A 23349-nucleotide genomic window follows, 5' to 3' on the forward strand; every position below is an offset into this window, starting at 1 on the left:
AGAAGACAGTTAATAGATGACAAGGCAGAACAGATAACGCTGTTTATGCTGATAAGAGTTACAAATAAACTATTCCAGTTACAGTTATTTTAACACTCATGCATTGAGAAGTTTTTGGGGTTTTTTTTGTGCAACATTTATAAGTAAAAGGTCACAGATTCACAAGAAGTGACAGTACTGTTCTTATGCTCTTCCACTGGAATACATCAGATTATAGGCTTTATTTAAAATGACTCAGATTCTCAAAATATACATGTATTTAATGAGTGAAGGAATATCAAGATGTAAGAGGGAGGGTCTGCACTGTGGAGTAAATAACAAGTAATATCGGGCTATATTTTCAAAGCGTTTATTCCACTCTTTAATGGACTTAAAAATCTACTGACTACAAAACTACTATCATATATTTCAATAACTATAATAATTAATGTAATTGGATGCATCTTAAGCATTCTCCAGGTGTTTGGAGATTCTGTTGAATTTTCACCTTAAAGACTGGAGTAACTGCTTTGAAAATATGGCTCGTCATTACTTAAAAGGTTACAGAACACCTTGCTGTGGTCACATTACTTTCCCTTTATTCCTTGCTGACTGTTAAGCATCAAAATGTTATTCAACATTATTCAGGGGTCATAAAATAAACAATTTCTTGCGTGGGTTCACCAGGACAAAGACAATTAGTCTTATGAACATCGTAGTGTAACCAGATTGTGCTCCCTCCTGCAACAACACTGCTGTTTTTACTGTTCCTACAGTAGACTTTTCAATCAAGAGCATTGTTGCACGAGGGGGCATTATCAGTGATGCACAGGATATGATAAGAGAGAAGTCTTTGTGATTATATTGATCAGGATAACATGAAAACTGCAAAGGCAAATTAATGCGTTTCTTGTAAAGAGATAACCTTAGGACGGAGCTGTATTGATTACCAGGGAGTTCTTGAGGAGCAATACAAAATAAATACACATCATCACCAACAACAACAAGAACAAAAAGCACTGTAAAACAGACAGTTGGTTTCATCTTATCTAAAGTAACATCATGTAAACCAAGATGCTAGTCAGGGTATGTGAAACCAACCAAAAATATATTTCATTTACTAAAAGAAAGTAGCTGACTGTATCTCAGCAAAGACATTTTAATATATACAGTATACGCTCTGGGTGCGGACCAGCGACCACGCCCACCACAGGTGAGCACCTTAACCGCTATGTAAAAGAGACGTTCTCACCTGCACGCATGGTTAAAGCGTTCCTGACCTCATCTTACCGACGGGGGCCAGAATCCGTAACGGCAGTCTATCACGCATCACTGCCCCTTGCATTATGTTAAATCCACATTGCCTAGCCACAATGCAGAAAAGCATTACAGGGCTCTATGAAGTGCTATGGATATTTCCCAGTAGCTTTATTTTTCAAGCCAGTTCAGGTTCAAGGTCCTATTGAGACTATGAACATGTTTCTGTTAGATCGTTTAGAAGGAAAGCCCATGATAAGGCTTCACGTTTAGACGCAGGATGAAACATGTTTGGACTGTGCTGGTCTACAGGTTGCCGTTGGACTGCTGTGGTTCGAGCAGTTCTTGGTAGAGCTCCGAACGAAGGAAGCGGGGATAAGAATCTTTCTCCATTAGCCCGTAGACTCGTTTCTCAGCCTGGTCGAAGCACGAGCGCGTGGGATTGAGGACCAGCTGGGAGGTAATCTCTCTCGTCTTTGAATCCAAGTTCACCTGGGGGAGGACAAGAGGCAGACATTCGATTATTGATAATGTCACCTGCTCACTTCAGTTTAACATATCTGACAAAGTCTTCAGGTCTGGGAGACTTTGTCATTTACACATTAGTATCAGCGAGATACTGGCCATCTGATGCTTGCTTGACCACGGGCATTCTCAATTTCACAAAGTGAAAGCTTTCCCCCCTCACCTCTCTTGGGGCCTGTGTTTTAATGTATTGGTTGAAGATCTTCTTAGCCTTGCGCTGCAGGTTAAAGCTGGTCCATGTCTTCTTGTAGTCTTCACAAGCCAGCCAGAACTCTAGATTCTCTTCACTAAACTCCGAGCGCAGGAAGGCTCTGAATGCAGCCAGACCATCTGCAGAGGACAGCAGAGAGAGGGGAGGGAGATGATCCAGCCAAGGATGGAAGTGGGAAAGGTAAGTGAGGGTGAAGATATAGGGGAGAGGGGGTAAAAGAGAAGGGGAGAGGGAAGGTTTTGAAGAGAAAGGAGGCAGAGTAGAGAGAAGAGAAGGAGTAGTGGGGTTAAGGTTAGAAGAGACTGCTTCCTTTCAATAGCCTGCAGCTGGCTCTAATTTACAATGATCACCAGGTGCAGAGGACAATTAATAATAAAACAGTTAACACATATAATTAAACAATGAAACAAAATAATTAAATTAAACCACTGTGCATTTGCACATGTTTTTCTTCAGCAGGGAGGAATGTATATATTCTGCTTTTAAATGTGCTCAGTGCTAGAGTCACCACCAGATGGCAGTATAATACTGAAAATTATGAATAACCAAAAGTTAGTAAGGGAAATGTAAAAAAAAAAAAAAGAAAGAAAAAAGAAATTGTTAGTCTTTAACAGAACATAAAGTTACCATTTTTACCATCACAGAAAACAGTCTATTAGCTTGGAAACAAAAAGGGTCAAGATTGATCCCCGTTGCAGGTGTGCACTTCTGTATGTTAAGATATGTAAAGGAGATGGCTTGAGGCAAGACATGTATCAAGTAAAGAGGTTAGATACATCTACAAGTGTGCCGGAGATTAGGCCACAGTGCATACTCTATAACTTGTGCTAGAAAGTCTTTTCCAAGGCTCTGCACAGTTGACCTAGTGGTTCTCTAGATATAGGAGAAATCCTAAGTCTGATGTACGGACAACTTGTGCTGAAGAATTCCCTAAACAAAGTTCATCATAATTGGTTTGACATCTCTCTAGACATATTTGAAATTGTTGGTGTGGCAGACAGGTTCCCAATCTTGATGCACAAAAACTTGTGCTAAAGAATGTCCTTAGCAGATTTAATCTTAATTGAAACAGAATTCCTTCTTTTTATCCTATGGTTTACTGTTCACCTCCAGCCCTTGTCTTTCCATTCAATTCAATTGACTGAGATGCCAATTAATTATACTGTGTTTTACCCTGCTCCCCTATGTTGTGCATTGCTCTCCTGTGCTGTATTCTTCTCTCCTGTGCTGTATTCTACTGCCCTGTGCTGTACTCTGCACCCCTATGTTGTGCATTGCTATCCTGTGCTGTATTCTGCTCCCCTATGTTGTGCATTGCTATCCTGTGCTGTATTCTGCTCCCCTATGTTGTGCATTGCTATCCTGTGCTCTATTGTTCTCTCCTATGCTGTATTCTACTGCCCTGTGCTGTACTCTGCACCCTATGTTGTGCATTGCTATCCTGTTCTGTATTTTGCTGCCCTGTGCTGTGCCATGCTGTCCTGTGTTGGACTCTCCTCCATGTTTTTTACCCTGTTCCCATGCTCCCCCCAACCCTTAGTTTATTACTCTTTCTAGCCACAATTCTATAGTTTATAGCATTTCCCTTAGTAGATCTTGTACTCTGAAAGTGATGAATTTGAGATTTCTCTCAGTCACTTCCCTTTGCAGTCAATATTAAAAGGACATATTTCTTGAGTGATCTGAGTGAATGTTACTGAGTGTGCAAGTGAGACTTCACACCTTAAAAACGAAGGACCTGAAAAAAAACCTTAGGTCCAGATCACAACACTGCAAAAATCTGAAACTCATTAACTACAGAAATATCTGTGTTGAAAAATACAGGCAGTACAAACTTTGTGAAGCAGACAAGCGTTTTGTGTTTACAGACGTTGGCCGAAAAGTTTCATCTACTTGACTTATTCCATCCCTGCCAAAACGATGCATGGAATGTGGCTGGGTTTGGATTGAATATCTGCTCACCAATCAAGTCCCAGCCACATGGTATAAAAAGGGGGCTGAATCCTTTGTTCAGTAGAGAGTCCAGTGAAAGCGAATGTGTATACTGTGTACAATGTTATTTAAATATGGTATTTAAATGGTCTGACTGTGGCAGGTGTATGTGTGACACGCTATACAAATGTATTGTGATTTGTTCTTTTTTTCTGCTATATACTGTACAGTGCTTTGTGGTCCTTTTGTATAAAAGGTACTATATAAATGCAATAAATAAATAACATTTTTAAATAAATGATCTGCAGCTCTCTGTCTCTGAGTCTCCCTCCTGTCAGTAACCAGCCTTGCCAGCGATGCTACCCTTCCACAACTACACTCTACATCAAAACAGACTTGTTTTTCAAAATACTCAGTGTTTTTGAAAAGGGTTCACTATTTGCGAAGGAGGAAGCAAATGAGTGAGATTTTTGTAGCCTGGCTTATATTATCTTTCAGTAGTAAACGTGCTCTCTTGAGCTGTGACATTTAAGATGTTATTGAAATGGTTGACGTGAGGAATGTAAACTGTCGAGAGGAAATGGCATGTGAAATTCACTCAGAGGCCCGCACACCTCTCCCTCCCTGCCAAAAAATGTGTCAGTTTCAATTATTCTTCGATGCCAGGCTCTGAAACAGAGAGAGAGAGAGAGAGAGAGAGAGATTCCTGACAGAAAATCTGTTTCTGTGTTTTGCGTTCTGTGCTTAATGTGATTTCCTTGTTACAAAGATAATTCAGATCACAGCATCACATCAAGAGCAGGGTCTACACATGCCATTTACTGTAAACAGCAGTGTACAAACATATGAGATCACCCCATTGCTGCTTCTATAGAGTTGATTTATTGTGCATATGAAATCAAACCACTGGAACTGAAAAAAAATAGGCAAATTAGTGATTGTCTGATTTAATTGATGACTTTAAAAAAAGGCCACACATGCAATTAATTAGAAATCGTAAGAGAAAAGGAATGTGAATGTGCACATGGTAAAATGCATGAGACTTTTTAGAAGTGGTTAAAGACGTCTGTTTAAAGCACAGCGGTCTAACATTTTCATATGAGTACCTTTGGTTTCTATATCACCAATACCAACATCACCAAAAACTAAAATTCTCACACAGTTTTCCTGCAGGTAGATACATAAAGGATGTAAATGACATACATTGAGATGTTCTAATGTGCATACTACTGTATATATGGGCTTTATTAGGACCAATAGCATTTGCCCTGATCAATCTAATTCTGGTAGACATGTCCTAATAAAGTAGACAAGCAGTATTTACTTTAGCTCCAACTTGAATTATTGTGTCATCCCCTCTGCAGCTTCACAGAAATTCAATGCAAGGTCTACCGCTATGGCCAAAAGTTTTGCATCACCCTATAGAATTAAAAAGATTTGCTTGATAAAGTCGAATGAAACCTGCTGAATAATGTTACGGTAACATACTGCTTTGCAGTTGTAGGGTGTAAGTAATAAATATCGACTCACAGCGATGATCAAGAAGATTGTCCAGTGATTCAGACCATTTCTTCACTTCCTCTGAACTTGGTCTGTATAAAAAAATAAAGAAACACAGAGTCATTCTCTTCTGTCACCCTGCCTGTCTGTCCTTCTCAAATTTGGTATTGAGAGTGAATAACCAAAATACAATGCATCTAATCCTCTATAATGCATTGCTATATCACTCCACTCTTGGTAAAGATGGATAGGAACAGAGACATCTCAAAAGTACCAGACACTGTTTGACAGGTCGAAGAAAGGGTGCGAACCGGAGACCAGAGGGTCCAATATTCAGAAATATTTCATTTTTGGCCGTTCCATGTATATGTTCTGGATATCTATTTACTTCTCAGACAGATAGAGAGATAGACAGGACAGACAGATAGACAGATAGACAGATAGATAGAGAGGCTTTAAAATAACTTTTATTCAATTATGTTCAAAAATCATATGAAGCATTACACTTCATAATTCACACTATTTTTTTTTCACAAATCAATTTTTGGATCTATGAAAAATATCAATCATCAGGCTCATCCAATAAATACATAAACAGGCAGACAGGTCTTAAAATCCCTTGTATTATTCAAACATATTCAGCAATCTGATAAATTATTGAAAGAAAAAAATCTAATCACTGTTAGAGCAACTAACCATACAGCTATGGACAAAAGTTTTGCATCACCCTATAGAATGAACTGATTTTGCTTCATAAAGTCGAATGAAACCTGTTGAATAATGTTATGTTAACATATTGAATTACACACGTTTCAAAATCCAACCTGAAATACTGTACTACCATTAAGACTTTTGCGATATCATTTTGTACTTTCTTTGATTACATGATGTTAAATAAAAGATCTAAATTATGTTCATATATATATATATATATATATATATATATATATATATATATATATATATATATATATATACACACACACACACTATATATATATATATATATATATATATTATATATATATATATATATATATATATATATATATATATATATATATATATATATATATATATAGTTTTTTTTTTTATTATGTCTCAATCATAAAATTCTAGGTTATGAAAATCTTTTTGCCACAGCTGTAATTCTGCCAAATAACCATACAAAATTGTCCTTTCCCATCTCATGACAGATAGACAGATAGAGCATTGGGGAGGTGTATAGCATGTCTGGAATGATACGTGAGGGAGAGGTGTTTTTGTTTGACATTGTAAACTTGCGGGACCAGTTTCTGAATAGTTGTATAAGAAGAGAGCATGGGAGTGGCAGTGAGAATGACAGGAGTGCAAGAATCAAGTACAGGCCCAGAGCTACAAGTTCTTCCAAAAACTGTGACAGCAAGAAAAACGTTGTAACATGAAACTTCTTTTTTTTTTTTTTTTTTTTTTTTTTTTTTATATGGCACTGTTTTAAAAACACCTGTGTGCGTTTGAATGACATTTTGTCTTCTTTGTTTTAAAGTATAAAATAACAAATACAGATTGAAATGTATTATTGTAGGTTATGACCCCAATTTATTGCCATCCACTGCTGTAACTTGACCGTGGAAACTACAGTCTAGCATGAAATTAGATTCATTTCTCAATGTTTCCAATATTGAATTGCACATCGCTTTGTAGTTTTCCATAAACTTGATGAAAAACTGACAATTGAAAAAGGTGACGTTTCGAAATCTAACATGACATGCTGTCAGACTTTTGAGATGTCATTTTGTCGTTTTTTTGATGACACAATGTTAAATAAAATAATACAATGTGTTTTTATTTATTTTTTTAAATATGTCTCAATCATAAAATGTTAAGAGCCCCTTGGATATTAAAGGAAGAAGAGGCTAGTGAATCAGCCAGCATCACATAGCCTCACAAATTTGAACCCAGACCCACACAGGGGAAAAGTAGAAAGTCAATATTCAGTACAGTGCTACACTTGAGTATTTAAACAATGGCTTAAAGCAATTGTACAGGGACTAAATACTTTTACAAATGTCAGTCTGATATGTATTCTTTAATAATTAAAGCCCTCTGTCAGCCCTGCCTACCCCTCCAAAATTCATTTACCTGAGTGTTCTGAGGTTGCTGGAGGTCCCTGTGCTGCCAGCCTCACTCCAACGCTTCAGAATGGCCAGCCGTCTTTTCCTGTAAGAGGACAGTAAATATCCTCTTAAAGGGGCGGTCTGTCTGTCTGACCCATGAATCTGAAAGTTCATTTGCAATATGGTAACCACAAAAGGGTTTTTTAAATTTGATTTGACTCAGCTGGACTTAACGCATTTTTGGAAAAACGCTTATATCCCCATACAAGGGATTTGTTTATGGAAAACCGATTGTCCATGTACTTTAATCCAGTTTACAATCCTGTAGTTAATCTGATGCTTCTGAGCTAAGTGGTGCAAAATTAGACTCCTACTTGATGTAGTGGATTTGAGAATAAAGAATGGCAGAAACTCAGGAAGGTACGGGAGGAACTGATTGGCTGAAAGATCCTTCAGCAATATAGCCCTAGCGTGCCTTACCGATTCTGTCGGCTGTGCTCATCAGCGTTATCTAGGTCAGGCTCCATACTGGAAGTGTTCTGAAAGAAGAACATACACTTACATACATACACTTTTGTTTTCTCTATTATTGTCATAGACAGGGGGCCTGTTGACCGGGGACCTGGGAACCCCCCCAGAGACTCCCCCCCAGAGAAGTTGCAGTCTGAAGTGCAAAGCGCACCTTTATTTAAAGAAACAAACAAGCACAAAACACAGGAACTGGATGAGGTAATCTACGACCCCCTTTGACCATGGTGTTGCTTACCCGCCTGGGAGGCCTGAAAAGGATCTGAAGATGCACTTTGGCTGCAGCCAGCTTCCCTTGAGGGCTTTCCCTCCTCAGTGTCTCAGGAGTTGGGAGGCTCCAGCCACTGTCACTGCTGCTTGTCTGACTGCCTGTCAAGCCTTCAGCAGCTCCGTCACGGGCTAGCTCGCTGTCGCTGTATGCCCGGGACACCCCAGACAATCCTGCTACTCCCAGAAAACAATCTGCAGCCATCAAACTTTCACTGCTTTGCCCTTCCGCTTGTAATCCCAGGCAGGGCAAAGCGTCAGAGCTCAAACTAAACTCCTTTTCAATGCGGACTTCAGGCACTGTCCCAAAATAGGGTAGCCCCGCCCCCTGAGCCACAGGCTCCTCCCCCGCGCATGAAGGTTCCGTTTCATAGCAATTCGGTTTTGTCTTTGTAATGGAAGGCCCACTCTCCAAGTTTATAAGCCCAGTGCTGTCAGTGTTGTCCTGTGGCTCGTCTCCTAGGCTGGCTTGCTCTTCTCTCTTGGGACAGGTACCAGGCTTCCGGAAGGCAGTCTTATACCAGGGCAGGAACTCGCAATGGAGAACGGAGCCTTCAGAGCTAGACCTGCGCATCTGAGAGGAGAGGAGGAGAGGGGGGAGGGGATGGTTAGAATAATAATAGTTTCCATAGGGATTTGTCTGAGTGATACAGAACGAATGAGTCTTCAAGCCCACAGATCATGCAGAGAATGCACAATGGTTCTGATCAATGCAAATAATCAATGTACGTAATCAATAATTGCAGGAAGACCCAATCACCACGGGATGAAGTCTTGTTTATGGATTTACTCACAAATTGATTCTTCTTGAGCTACCCACGAAGAACCAATGTATTTTGTGTTTCTGCCATGTCCATTTAGCGATTTACTGATGATGACAGATCTAATTAAGTAATTTAGTTTTACAGATGAAATATTGCAGTGGTAATCTCTAAACAGAAGCTGTCATTTTGCTATAACTCTGCTATAGCTGGCCACTGCAATAGGAAAAATAAATATGCTTTAGAACACCCACATGTTTAGTAGGAAGGTAGTTGACCATGTGAATGAATGGGTTAGCTGCATATACACAATGGTCATTTTTTATTGTATCATTATACTTCCCATATTTTTTTCTGTGCAAGTACCCAAAATGTGAAACTCTATGGTGGTAATTTGTATGTAACTTACATTAAATAAATCATAAATCATAGAGCTTTGGAACTAAACAAAGCAAATTACTGGTAACACTTTGCATTCAGTGTTTCTACAAATGAGGACGTCTTCTACACCACAGCATTGTGTGTAGGGTATGTCTTTATATAGATGTGAATTGACACCTTTTAAGAAGTTAATTTTCATTTGGCATGCAAAATATTACCTTCCTTATACCCCTACAAGAAGAGAAACATTCAACAGGCAAAGTTTAAAATAACTAGGGAATAGACGACACTACCATAGAGTCAAGGTCAACTATTACAGTAATTCCCAATAATTACAATATCATTTCCATGCAGCGTCTAACTGATGAATGAAAATGACTTTCTAATACTATACTGGGATTATGTATACAGCGAAAATCTGATGTTGGAAATAAACAATGCAGAAATTCAACTATGTTGATTAGTTTAAAAGAGAGTTGGGCGGATCTTTCACAATCACTCAGATTACAAAACTTTCAATGAACGTGGTATTTAACTGTTGCCAGCTACTAAAACTAAATAAAACCTGTTTTTCAGTGCTGGGCAAGTTCAGACAGCTTGCAAGATTTGAAGAAATAAGATAGTGTGCTGGAAAGTGAAGCTTCAAGATTGCTGGTTGTTTTGTTCTGTGAATGGGATTCAGAGCCAGTTGAATTTCTAAGTTTCCACACCATCTCTTTCCCACTAAGATGATTTCAAATCAAAGTTCATAACTCTTCTAACATTAAAGCATTACATTGTTTGGCCTTCGCTCTGTCCAGTACAAGAAGTTGACTTTTCATATGCTAGTTGTTATTTGTGTATGCTTCTAGAATTTAGGATTTATTGTTTCAGGTAACCAGTTCAATATTTGTTAACATTTGTCGTATGGTAACTCTAGAGAAAATGATACATTTTGAATCGGACAATGCAATTTTTTTTTTTTCTGATTTAATACTTTTTACTGTGAAATAAATGTAGCGGAGTCAACAAGGTTATAATATCACAGGTCTGAAAACAAAATGATAGGCAGTTATACCAAGAGAAGAATTAAGCTTAATATTTGTTCAACTCGAAACAGCTGAGAATGGTTGCAAACATCATAGAAAAAGAATAGGTTAAGAACATACTGAAATGGCATTTAAATGTTAAACAAACCAGCCTTCTTTAAATAAAACAAGCACTAACGTTAAAACTGTGAGTGTGAGCTGTTTGTTTTTTGATAGAGGCTCATTTAAATGAAATCTTTCAGTAAAAATAGCAGTAATCCGTCACTGTCAATAAACTTGTTCCACAAATCCATTCTATGAGTCATTCCCACGTAGGTCTATTAAATATTGACAGACTGACATTAAAATTAATATCCAAGTTATTTACTAACAAGAATGTTCTCAATCATTAGACAGCGGAAGGTTTTCTTTTTGTTTTTTTAACGAGCCGAGGCCCACGCAGGGCGATCATTAATTTCAGTCAAGCTGTGAGAATTAATTTTTCTTCTTCATTTTGAAGTTAGTTCACGCTAATGAAGGCATTTGCAGAAAGGGAGGTCCACAGGAGTTGTAGATAAACTGCTGATGCAGGATCACAAGATCCATTCACTTCAAAAATAAGCTTATTTCACTGGTAAAGGAATTATCTTAAATGATTCTTTTCTTTACAGCAGCTGGACGGTCCTGTTGCACAGACAGTGCGAGGAAATGAAGGCCTGATTATAATTTGATCAGACACAGAAATCGACATACAGTAAAATATATTTAGCCTTTCCTCAATGGCTAGATGAGAATGGTTTTAATAGAAACTATGAATAATGTAGGCCTATGGTGAAGAACCTTTGCCAAAATGATCTCAAGACCTATTAACGGAGGAGGGCAGTTTCAAACTGCGTTGTGAACACTAACGAACTCTGTCCTGATGGTAGGGGAAGGAGATTTGCCCCCTCTAACTCTCTCAAGCTGTCTATTAATACTATAAGCTTCATACTTTTAGTGATTAGCTTCATTGGTCAAACACCTGAACATCTGTCTTTTGAGCCTGAAAAGCTAGACAGCATTACCTAAAGAAGATATATCATGAGGTAGCACTAATCCACCAGCCGGGTTCCAGCTGTGCTACTGTAATTTTCCATTTAATGTAATATAAATCAGAACTATCGCAACTGAAGATTATGACTGGATATGACCTGGTAGCCTGAGGTAAGGCATGTGCTATATGAAGGAAGACATGTGCTATATGACGGAAAGCATGTACTATATGAAGCAAGACATGTGCTATATGAAGGAAGGTATGTGCTATATGACGGAAAGCATGTGCTATATGAAGGAAGACATGTGCTATATGAAGGAAGGCATGTGCTATATGAACAGCAACTACATTACAGTGACATATACAGCTAGGAGATTGCCACAAGGGCTCCAAATTCTCTTTAGTCATCTGCTCTAAAATAATGAAACCTAAGGCAATATAATTACTGAAGTCAAAAATCAACGCGCACCAACTTTCTTTGGGTTTTTACGTCCCAATCATGTTTCAGAGGGATGATAATAATCATAATAATAATACACAATTATATATATATATATATATATATATATATATATATATATATATATATATATATATAGCCATTTTTCTAATAGATCACTGGACCAGGTTTAAACAAAACAGATTAATCCTCAATTTATAGGAGACTAATGCTTTGGTTTATGGCTTTGCAGTAAAATGACAAGGTCAGACAAAAGCACGTATCCTGATGATTGGCTTTGTGTGGGAGCGTCTACAATGCAGTGTCTCGATTCTTTTGAAACAGTTTTTTTGTATTTCTATTAACCTCTTGTTTGCTGATCCTTTTTTCTTCCTTTTTTCAAGATATTTTTAAAAGAACCAGTTGGATTGTTTAGAGGCATTATAAAAATTAAAAAAAGGAAAGAACAATGTGACATTTTGAAATCTAACATGAAATACTGCTGTGCTACTATTATGGCTTCTGGTTGCAATATCATTTTGTAGTTTCTTTGATTGCACAATGTTAAATAAAAATGATTATTACTATAATTATATATTATTATATACTAAATAATAATAATAATAATAATAATAATAATAATAATAATAATAATAATAATCTTGTTTGTGTAGTTCCTTTTTATTTTTTACTTTGTCTCAATCCTAAAATTCTAGGTGATGCAAAACATTTGGCCACAGCTGTAGTGTTAATAAAAGCTTAGATTTGAAAGGATTGGGTTATTTTCCTTTAATGTGGTGATAATGTAAAAGATGCCAATAAGAGGTCATAAAAAAATGATTATAAATTGAGCAAAGTGAAAGTGCAAGTAGCTATCTTCTAGTATTTGCTTGCTATTGCAGGTCCCCCTAGGATATTCCTGATTCACTAGGTAATCAAAGCTTAATGTGGCAATCAAGCACCGTGTACAGTGCACCAAACAAGAACAGCCTGTTCTTCAGTGAATGACGAGCAATCGCCGGGACTTATCATTTTGCATCTGAAAACTGTAAAAGTGTTTTGCTGCTTTATCTATTTTGTTCTCCCAAATGGGTTATCTTCATTTTGATGTAAGCACACTGGTGATAGAACTCCATGCAGGCAGAACGTTCAGGTTGGTTACCCAGATTAGCCAGGAATGTAGGCAAAGTAAGAATGCACTGGTACTTTATTAACTGTGAGATCGTTAGGATGTGAAAGCAGAAGGACTTCAGTGACTTCCCAATGGGGAATGACAGTGGCTAGAAGTGTTGTGAAATGGTAGAATCTAGTAGAAAAAAAAGCTTTATTTAGCTCTCAGTGGATACCCTTATAATAATATGAATCTGCCCCTCTTCAGTTGTATTATTTTGCTTCTTGTTTTTGAATAATAGCATTCCCAATTCATCAATGTATTACCTTATTACAAGCTGGCAGGTCAAGCCCTGAACCGTGTGTAACTGTGTGACAAACACCAATGAAATAAATCACAGAAGCCTTCAGCATTGGACAAGACACCCCTGTTTTCAATCAAATGCAGCACCAGGAGCCGGGAGCAACTATGCCCTACACACTATGAAGGGCTGTGACGGGGAACTGCCCCGTCTATATGAATGTGTTTGGAACTGGCAGGGAGGGGGTTAAATTCCTCCCTGCCAGGAAAACATGTGAGAATGTGGCTGGAGCTCTAATTGAATAATTAGGAATTATTGATTAATTGGGCTCCAGCCACAGGGGATAAAAGCCAGGGGAGAGGCCCTAGCTGGGGGAGGTGTTTTTTTTGTTTGGGAGTTTGCTTTGTGTTGAAGAGTTTTGTGTTATGGAAGAAGAGTGTCTTGTTTAAAAACAAAGTTCACTTATTATTTCTGTTTGAACCTCTTTTCTGTTGGCCCTTGTGCCCTTTTGTTTGATTATTTTTAAAGAACTTTATTTTTGACTTTACATTGTCTCTGAGCCTCAGCCCTCTGTCATCCTGTCACACTTGGTGTCAGCAATGGGATAGAGGGCTGAATTAGTTCTGTGTACAGCAATCATATCCTTTGGGTAAAAGCCCCCTAAAAGCTAAGAAGACTTTAGAATCTTGAAACTCACTTTAAACTCCTATATAAATGTCAAGTAAGTGATCGACATCAAAATATCATTAAAGATATTGTTTGGTTTCGAATAGCCTTGCTGTCTTCTGCAGTGGACAATACCTGTAGATAATTAACGTGCCCTCATGTTTGGCACGGCTCACCTAAATGTCGCTGTGGTCAGTTATCTAGCAGGTAATGACCGTTGTGTTGGACAGTACTGTATCACATTTGAGAGCTCCTAATGAAGAATTGTGAATTTGTGATTTGTGCGTTCTTGCAGTACACAAGAACATGCTAAGCTACTGCAAACTAACATCCCTCTATCAAATTCTGCCAGATCTAAAACAGAGAAGCGGCTACCTATCTTTTCTGCTCTACAAAATACATGGCAGCATTTAATTTCCATAAAAAATGAATCTGCCAAAAGAACATCATATTTCTAATTCTTCCAAACCTTTTTTTTTTCTATTGTCCCCATGCATATCTCCTTATAGAATGCTATTGAATTCCAAAGTCTAAAATTAGCAGTGGTTCCTAGAAAATTAGTCACCCATAGCAGATAATAATAATAACTATGATAAGAAACAGAATGATGCATTAAGGCTATTTTTAGGGGCAAGGTCTACCAGCAGAATTCAAGTATAAGATATTGAAATACTTTGTATTATATTCCATTAGCAATACATTTGTTGTCCTCATTTCTTTATATTAGTAAGCTCAGGTGTGACTGTTAAAATATGCCTGACCTTTAATAATGGTAGGGGAAGGAGATTTGCCCCCTCTAACTCTCTCAAGCTGTCTATTAATACTATAAGCATCATACTTTTAGTGATTAGCTTCATTGGTCAAACACCTGTCCTGTAAAAGGATCTGTCATGAACAATTGAACATTGATTCTGATAACATCAAGTCCAACATATTCATATTTGTCTCGTGGATAAAGCTATCGATTCCACTGATCAATAAACCTATTGATTCCGCAAAATACATGAAAAATTACCAGCAGTAGTGATCCATCAGTCAATAAGGGTCCCTGTCATTTTTACCATCTTGCAAGAGGAAGATGGATAGGGAACAAACAACATTAAGGAAAAGGATCATTTTGCCTGATGCACATCATGGTAAGGATATAATGGGTCTCCTCCCAGTGACAGACTGAATGGGAAGGTGTTTGTCTTTGAACCGCGAGGTTAGCAGGACACATCAAACACATGCCCCTCCATTCAGTTCAATGGGCTGCGATGCTAACTCTTTAAAGTAGGGCCCTATGGGAAAGAATGTGGTTGAAACAGGTATTTCAATATCTAATTCTTTGCATTGAAAGTTATAGCATGTAGATCTCTTGCTCTACTGCTTTTATTAAGCACTATGTTACTGGATCCTCAGCTAATGCACAATCCTTGCACTATTAAACTACAGTGTCATTGTAGATATAACTTGTTGTAATCCTACTTTGCTGCAAGTCTAGGTCAGGAAGATGCACACTTGTCTTGACACTTGAAGATGGGGGGGGGGATGTATCGGATCGCCTCCTAGTGGCTGATGAGTTAATAATCCCGACAACAGCCTCTCGACTACAGAGTTTGCTCTTTACCTAAATGGAAAGACTTTTTTGTTCAGCCCTTGCTTCTGCATTCAATTGAATGCCACTACAGGGAACGGTAAACAAAAATATGACATTCTGAATCTACTTATTTAACTTAAACTATTAAAAAAAAAAGGTCCTTCTCCGATTTTAACAGATTGAAAAGTGTTTTAACAGAGAGAGGGTTAAGACCGGCCAGTCAGCTGATTATGATAATCACTGCTTGACGTTAGCAGTTGTAATCCTTGGATGTGCCATTGCCGGATATCAAACTATAATCATCTTTTGATATTCATAGAAGTGATAATCCTGACTCGTGCTTTTTTTAGTTTCCTATTTAGGTCATGAATCCATTTAGTTTATCGGTAAAAAAAAAAAAAAACACAAAACCAGTTTTCTATGTTTTTACATAGTAGATTGTCTACTGACATTTTCTGCTTTACAAGCTTCTCTTATTAATAGATTGCAAAAATCCCTTTTGAATCCCACTCTAATCCCAGTGCCTTACCCTGACAAAACCTCAACCAGCAGAACTATTAGCAGAGCACAACGTTACAAAGGGTTTGGAGCAGACACTGCACAGCAGAGCCAGCGGCCCTGATACGGAAACACACTGTCTGCCTGGTACTGACATAGTAGAACGGATTATTGATATCTCAAAATGAGAACCTTTTTACCAGCCTCATCCTAACAAACCATCTACACCACTGTCCTGTAATTAATACAGGACCATTGTCTTTGTAGCGTCACTGTCTATCTGCATTGCTATGATCATCTGAGAAGAGCATAGTTAGAAAAGTGTAGTACTATTCCACCAATAGCAGCCTGATTCCATTGTAATGCATAGAATAGGCTACCGGGTGAAGTAATAGGATCTCAGACAGATAGATTATGTCCTATTAAATGAGATCATCCTAGTAGAATAAATGGTGTGCTAAAAAGGTCTTGATGGGTTGAATACCACCTTTCCTGTCCTTATGGTCCGATAGTGTAGCTTCCCTATACTTGGGCTAACATCGATGCTTAGGATAATACACGACCGTTGCATAGCCATTAGTACTTCCTAACCCCACCCTGGTGCTTTCATTTGTATTAGTTGTGTTTTGTACATAAATGGTTTGTTTCCTAAATTTCTGAGGCTGAAACGCCCCATAAGAGAAACTTTCTTGTCAGCACCCACCTGAAGAAGAGAGTTTTGAAAGCCTGTGTATTTTATCTGCATGTCTAGCTGATCCTATTAAAACCAGATCTTTCCACATCTGATATGTGGACCAGCTTAGCCTAATCTAAAGTCAAAATGCGTAAGACTAGACTGAATCTGGTGAAGAGCCGTGTTTAATAACTACCAGTGGCACAGGAACTCTTAATATCTTTATGGTTGTCTCGTGACCACTGGTAATGAAAATAAGGTTAACAAGACTGTCGGTTCCTGCTGTTTATACAGACGTAAACGTTTTCTGCTGTTACTAATAATAATAAAGCCGTGTGTTCCAACAGCAGTGCAGCTTGCTTTCAAGCAAACACAGGATATGGAAGTTTCAAATCGTAATCCTATACAATCTTTACAGTGCTTACTGAAAACAAAGCATAAAACTGGCTTTGCTTGGCATGAGACCCCGTTCGAAGCGACAATGTCTCCTTACACACTGTGCTTTCCGTATCAGTCATTATTTGTCTCTAGTCTCACATTAGGAAAAGAAGTCCCAAAGCAGTATTTCTCAGTAAATATTCAACTATATGCACAGTGGTATGAACATGTATTATAACACCACGCTGCTTATGTTGTTTTGCTTGGTTGCGCATAGGAAAGCAAGCCAGTGAAACTTGAAAAATTGTCAACATAGGCAAATTAGTGATTGTCTGATTTAACTGATGACTTTAATAGACCACTCAAGCAATTCATTTAAAATAGCATGAGAAAAGGAATGCTCAGACACACATGGTAAAATGCAGGAGGCTTTTGAGAAGTTGTTTAAGTTGTCTGATTAAAGTCTTTTCACACATGAGTGCCTATTGTTTCTATATCTCTGATTGCTGACCGAAAATTGAAAATTGAAAAGGTTTTCATGCAGGCAGATATAATAATAATAATAATAATAATAATAATAATAATAATAATAATATACCAGACATGAACATGAAATAAATGTCTTCCATACAATTAAGAAGTTTCTGGAATAAGGGGCTGCACACAGATTTACCAAGGAAATGGCACAATTAATCCAAGCTCTGGTCTGGATCTCTATAACTCCTCCCTGCTTGTAAAGGCACAGCTAAGGGGCAGTTCTCTTCCGACAATGACAATGACAAATGTTTTGGACTAAAAGTCTTTTTCTGTGTTTTCAGTGTTGAAACGAGTTTTGATTCCTATACTAAGTTAAGCAGCCAAACGTTTTGGCTGTTCCCTTCTTCGCACAAAACACACATGTCGGCCAATGCCTTCTCAGTACACTCAACATTAAAATTGTGATTGAGTGGCAGTCATGGATGATTCATACGCTTATATCGCTAGGTGAAGTGGATCACTTTATGATCCCATTAAGACGTTATGCATATCAGAAAGCAGATCACTTGGGGTTGAGTCCACATCACCCACTCAGATAAACATACGAATCCAAATTCAGATTAAGACACTGAAAAAGACTTTCAGTCGAAACAATTTGTATTGCTTAGTGAGTTTCTTGCAGTGTTTCTAAATGTGCTGCTACAGTTATAAACAAGCCTGACAGTTCTTTGCACTTTCTCGTTTGTACAACAAAACATCACTTGCGCATTGCAAAACTAAACCGGTTCTGTTGTTGTAATAGAAGTGGTAGTTCTTTTTTTTTTTTTACTCAAAAAGCTGGAAGAAAAAGCCTTTTAACCAACCTTGTTAGGAGTGTGCGGTTGGCATCTGTCCCTGCAGTATTGCTGGTGCTTTCCTCTGTGTTCAGGGGGAAAGGCAAGGTGCCCCAGAATCTGTGCTGGATCCCAGGCTGCAGTCAGCAGTTTGCTGGCACTAGCAGTGTCTGTCAGTTGCTGTTATGAAGCAGAGGGCTGGGATCAGAGAGAGAAGCAAAAGAGGTTGGGCTGTTGGGCTGTCCTTCCCTGCCTCCCTCCTTTTTTTATCCCTGCCTCCCTCCTTTTTTATCCCTCCCTCCCCCTCATCCCTTGCTGAAATCTCTTGTCAAATAGCCTCTTTTTTTATCTTGTTTTGTCACTGTCTCGAACAAAATGACAAAAAAAAAAAAAAAATGGTGTACATTTGCAATTAACAGAAGGGAGGAATAGCAAACTCTTTTGAAAAAAAACTAATTAATTACATATTAACAAACATACAACTCACTATTATATTTAAACAAAGCAATCAATGATGAATACTTTAACATACATGAATTAGTAATCACTAATGATCATTTAAAATATCATTAAAAAATGTGTTTGTATCGCTGACTGTAAAGTGTGATCTATATTTTATTTCCAAGTCTTTTTTGCAGCACATTTCTAAATAACACAGTGACAGGGTTACATTACTTCAATGGGTGTAGAGACAGACAAAAAAAAAAAAAACCCTCGTAAGATTTTGTCAATTTGTTTTTAAAAACATAATCAAAAATTGGATCTAGAGCACTGTAATCATATTGACCTCAACCAGGATTGCTGTTCGTGTTTGGTGATTGGCTCCAGGCAGTGTGGATTCAGAAACGGGTGGGTGTCAGGGCACTGTTGCTCAATTCATCGTACCTGATACACAGAGCTATGCTTTCTTTCTCTACAAATACTCCAGACATTTTTCATTGCTAAGTGGATACTATTTTAGGAGTACCACTGACAAACATATCAAGTATTTTCCAACGTGTTCTTCTTCTCGAAGTGCGATTGATTCATATTGATGAGGCCACCTAGTTTTTGTGTCTTCATTTTTTTTTTTTTTAAACCATGTACCCTTTAACTGGTCAAAAAACTTTTAATCTATGCGGGTTTACGCTTACCACTTCTAAGACTACTGAGCTGTCTGTGATCTTTAATCCGCTTTGTTTTGGAAACGTAACCCAGCGGTCCAAGTTAAAAGCTAGTCTACCACAAGATGTCAATGACGTTCAGCCGTACCACAGGGAACACGAAACACAAACACACACAGCTTCAGCCGCGGGCAAGCAGTGAAGGAAGTGCCCTAACATGAGATGTAGAGATCAGAGGCTTTTTTTTTTTTTTTTTTTTTTTTTTTTAGTCAGCAAGAATGTGCAATAAATGCCCCACCCACAGTCGTTCTCCATTTATTCATCCGTCCCAGTGGGTATTATAGCTTTGGTACACTATACAATAATCTTGGGAAATGAGTTGTCATTTAAGTGCACAGGACTTTATTTGGCAGAGTGTCTCAAATACAAACCTGTGTTTTTAATGGATAGTTTGGCTAACTGCCAGACAAATATCATGGCAATTCTAATGAACAGAAGAAGATGTGACATTTACAGCACAAAGCAAAGATGATGTAACGGGGAATTTGGGCCCCCCTGGAAAATGTCCATCCCCCCCCCCCCCCCCCCTGTGTGTTTTCCTTTGTGACTGTTCCTCTTGAAACGACATGAGGAGTGTGCGCTGTCTTGAATACAAAAGGAAGGAAGCACCTGCCAAGCGAACACCTACAGCAGTATCCACGGTTATGGAGATTGAATGGATCCGCAAATAGGTTTCCATGCAATGCTTAATACTTGTAATATTCCACTGCAGTAGTAATGTTCCAAGCACACAGCCTTAACAGCCTTGAAGAAATTACAATCAATGTTATTCTTGGAAAAGCAGCTGGTTGCTTAGCGACACTGGGACTGGAGGAACCTCCAATGACTAAATGTGAGAGAGAAATTTGAGTGTGGGATTGGGGAAGGGGGGGGGGGGGGGGGTGTCCTGCTATGACTGGAAGACAGTAAATATTATTAACTGTACAAAGAAAGAAAGAGGGGTTTTCTTTGCTTTAGTTCTGTTGTGCTTTACTGTCCCCTTGTGGAAGAATTAAACCTTAAAACAAAAATTCTACCCGGTGTTCCTGTTCTGTAACTGGACAACAACAATCCATAACTCTTACTCCCTTACTTCTAAAACATGACAGACAGGAGGTGATAACCTTTGATTTGATTGATTTTCAAGGTAATCCGTTGTCTGAAGACGCTAAACTACACAATTCTAATTTGAAACCGAACTATTTACTCTGTCAATAAATAATGCTTCAGGAACTGGTGTATTCCTCTTTTGTCTGAAAAAATATTTTTTGCTAAATCATCTATTGACTGACAGCTGCCAATAATAATAATAATAATAATAATAATAATAATAATAATAATAATAATGTAAGTAAACAGAATGTATTATAAAAATAATAATAACCGATAGTTAAAAATTGCAAAAAATTACAAAATGCAAAATTCTTTATGTTGTCTATATTGTGGGGAAGTATATGAGTGCAGTACAGGTTTCAATCCACAGTGTTTTACCCATGAGCTTCAGAGCTCATGTGCTTCCTCATCTTCCCATCGTCACCCTTGGGACATATTTTCAGAAGCTTTTTTTTTTTTTCAGGAATAGTTATTAAGCTGGACAAGCAAGGATCAAAGTAAAAACAACCCTAGAGAAGTATGCAGAACGCACACACCTTGATAAGATATTGAAGTCCCAATATAAAACAATGCAAATGCCTGAATTCCAATCGCATTCTATAATTCATCTATTATTTCCAATACCATTTGTCCTTTTCATTTTTATCTTTCAATTTATGATTGCAAGTTGTGTTTTGTTTAGTAATATATATATTTGTTTTTATTTTAAACTGCATTTTCTACTACAAACTGAACGCTGTTAAGCTATAGATCCTTTAATTCAATGTATAAGATGATTTACATCTGCAACTTAAAAATATTCAGCGGCTGTTTATTTCTATCTTTGTCACCTATGCCAGGACAAAAGTAAGGATAGATTTTCTCTGTGAATGTGTCCCTGAAAGTGTAGAGATGGACTGGAATGTCTTCTGCATTGTGAAAGGAACTTTCTTTGTGGGTTTATGTTGCACTGACAGCAGTGTGCAAGGCAAGGTATATGTCTTGTAGTCATTGAAATTTCTCAAAGCCAGGATCCACAGCCCATCTTTGGAGGATGATGTCATCTCCCCTTTCCTGTTGACGGACTCTCTGACCACTCCCAGTCCCCAGATAGACTCACCCATCTCCACCTCCCAGTAGTGCCTCCCTGTGCTGAAGCCTTCAGACCCCAACACAGCCCCCACTGAGTCAAACCTCTCTGGGCTGTCCGAGAGAGTCTGTCTGGCCTCTCTGAGTTCCACACAGCTCTGAGAATCAGACAGGAGAAGCTATGGGTTTGCAGTGTTGGGGTTCAGGGTCACTGGAAATGCAACTGAGAATTGGAAAAACCAAACATGAAGATATAAGAACTTGAGAAGAGTTAGATGGCAGGAGGCCTCATCCCTTGCTAGAACATTGTTAGCTAAAGAAAGAAACTGAACTTAATGTAATCTAGAGAGCAAAGTGTAACAGAATATAATTCCAAGGGTCAGATTGCATTATTACATTACATTTTTCCAAGAGTTTTAATTTACATTATCACCTCCTAAATTATTCAACTACCTATCTGTAATCTGTTGTCCTTTCTGCAGCTTAAACACCCATATAAAGAGACAACATGACAACAATATTAGGGCATCTGTGCTCTGTTTTGAGAAACCCCAGCTGTGTATGAGAAAAGGTCTGTACATGAACAGCTTTCTTTCCAGGGAACAATGCTGGGTCATAGTACAATAGCAGCAAGAAAGGTGTTGTTTGTGTCACGTACCCAGATCAAGGAGATTTCTCATCTTCTTCCACACTCCATACATCAGAGGAACTCCATATAAACCCTTTGGTTTCTGATAGGTCATCATTGCCCTGTAGTAAACAGAGACCTTGTTAATGCTGCGAGAAATGGGAAATAGATTTGCAGCTCCTCTCTGCTTCCATGAGACTCTTAGATTCTTCCAGTTGGGTCAGTATCTTCTTTTCCTCGTTCCTAAACTTGCTCTTAATCTCGCCCTCTTGCTGCTCCAGGAACTGGTGCAATTTAGTGAAGTCAGCACCAGTCTGCATTTCCAGACTCCCTGCCAGTTTCTGCTCCTTTAAGATATAGTAAACATATATACCTTATCACCTGGGTTTGATCCAAGACCTGACCCTTATGGGTATAAGAAGACTAATGCCACATTTCCATCTTCATCGTGAAACCAGTCTGCAGTCCGTTTTATCTGCAGTCTACAATCTACAGCTATGGCCAAAAGTTTTGCATTACCTAGAAATTTAGGAATGAGACAAAAATCCATATGAACACAATTTAGATATTTTATCTAATATCATGTAGTAAAAAATACAAAAAAAATACAAAATGATACCACAAAAGTCTGCTGGAAGTCATAAGAGTAGTACAGTATTTCATGTTAGAATTCAAAATGTCACTTCTTTCAATTGTTGTCAGTTTTTTGTTAAGTATAGGGGAAACTTCAAAACAGTAAGTAATTCAATATGTTTATTTAACGTTAGCAGGTTTCATTCGACTTTATGAACCAAAATGAGTTTATTCTTAACTATTGCCCATGGCTGTACTATTAACTCTGCAGCTGGACACCAAAATACAAGATCACCTGTATTTATTTATATTGTGTATAATTGCTATTTAAAACCTGTTTTGGGCACTTTTCAGGTAAGCCCTACCCCCCCGCCCCCCCCCACCCCCACAGCG

At 38.1% G+C, this 23349-nt stretch overlaps 1 protein-coding gene across 2 annotated transcripts; it reads right to left on the reverse strand.

The window, feature by feature from the left end:
• Positions 1–28: 28 nt before the first annotated feature.
• Positions 29–18632, reverse strand: LOC121304357 (regulator of G-protein signaling 3-like). Of its 2 annotated transcripts, XM_041235448.1 has the most exons (7): positions 18463–18632; positions 8267–8869; positions 7981–8039; positions 7526–7603; positions 5435–5496; positions 1925–2091; positions 29–1728 (listed from the first exon to the last, which is right to left on the reverse strand). In XM_041235448.1, exons 2-7 carry the CDS (start codon positions 8867–8869, stop codon positions 1543–1545), a joined length of 1155 nt encoding a protein of 384 aa, XP_041091382.1. In that variant the 5' UTR covers positions 18463–18632; the 3' UTR covers positions 29–1542. The 2 variants fall into 2 exon arrangements, with proteins under 2 accessions (XP_041091382.1, XP_041091383.1); XM_041235449.1 differs by lacking the exon at positions 7526–7603.
• Positions 18633–23349: the final 4717 nt, after the last annotated feature.

The sequence above is a fragment of the Polyodon spathula genome, chromosome 37 (assembly GCF_017654505.1).
Source record: "Polyodon spathula isolate WHYD16114869_AA chromosome 37, ASM1765450v1, whole genome shotgun sequence".
In the NCBI taxonomy this organism is placed as follows: Eukaryota; Metazoa; Chordata; class Actinopteri; order Acipenseriformes; family Polyodontidae; genus Polyodon; species Polyodon spathula.

Coding starts and splice junctions, on each gene's coding strand:
- LOC121304357 (XM_041235448.1), bottom strand. CDS start 8,869: ATGCGCAGGTCTAGCTCTGAAGGCTCCGTTCTCCATTGCGAGTTCCTG. Junction 5,497..7,525: donor AGCAACCTCAGAACACTCAG/GTAAATGAATTT, acceptor TTTTTTATACAG/ACCAAGTTCAGAGGAAGTGA. Junction 1,729..1,924: donor AAACACAGGCCCCAAGAGAG/GTGAGGGGGGAA, acceptor GTCCTCCCCCAG/GTGAACTTGGATTCAAAGAC.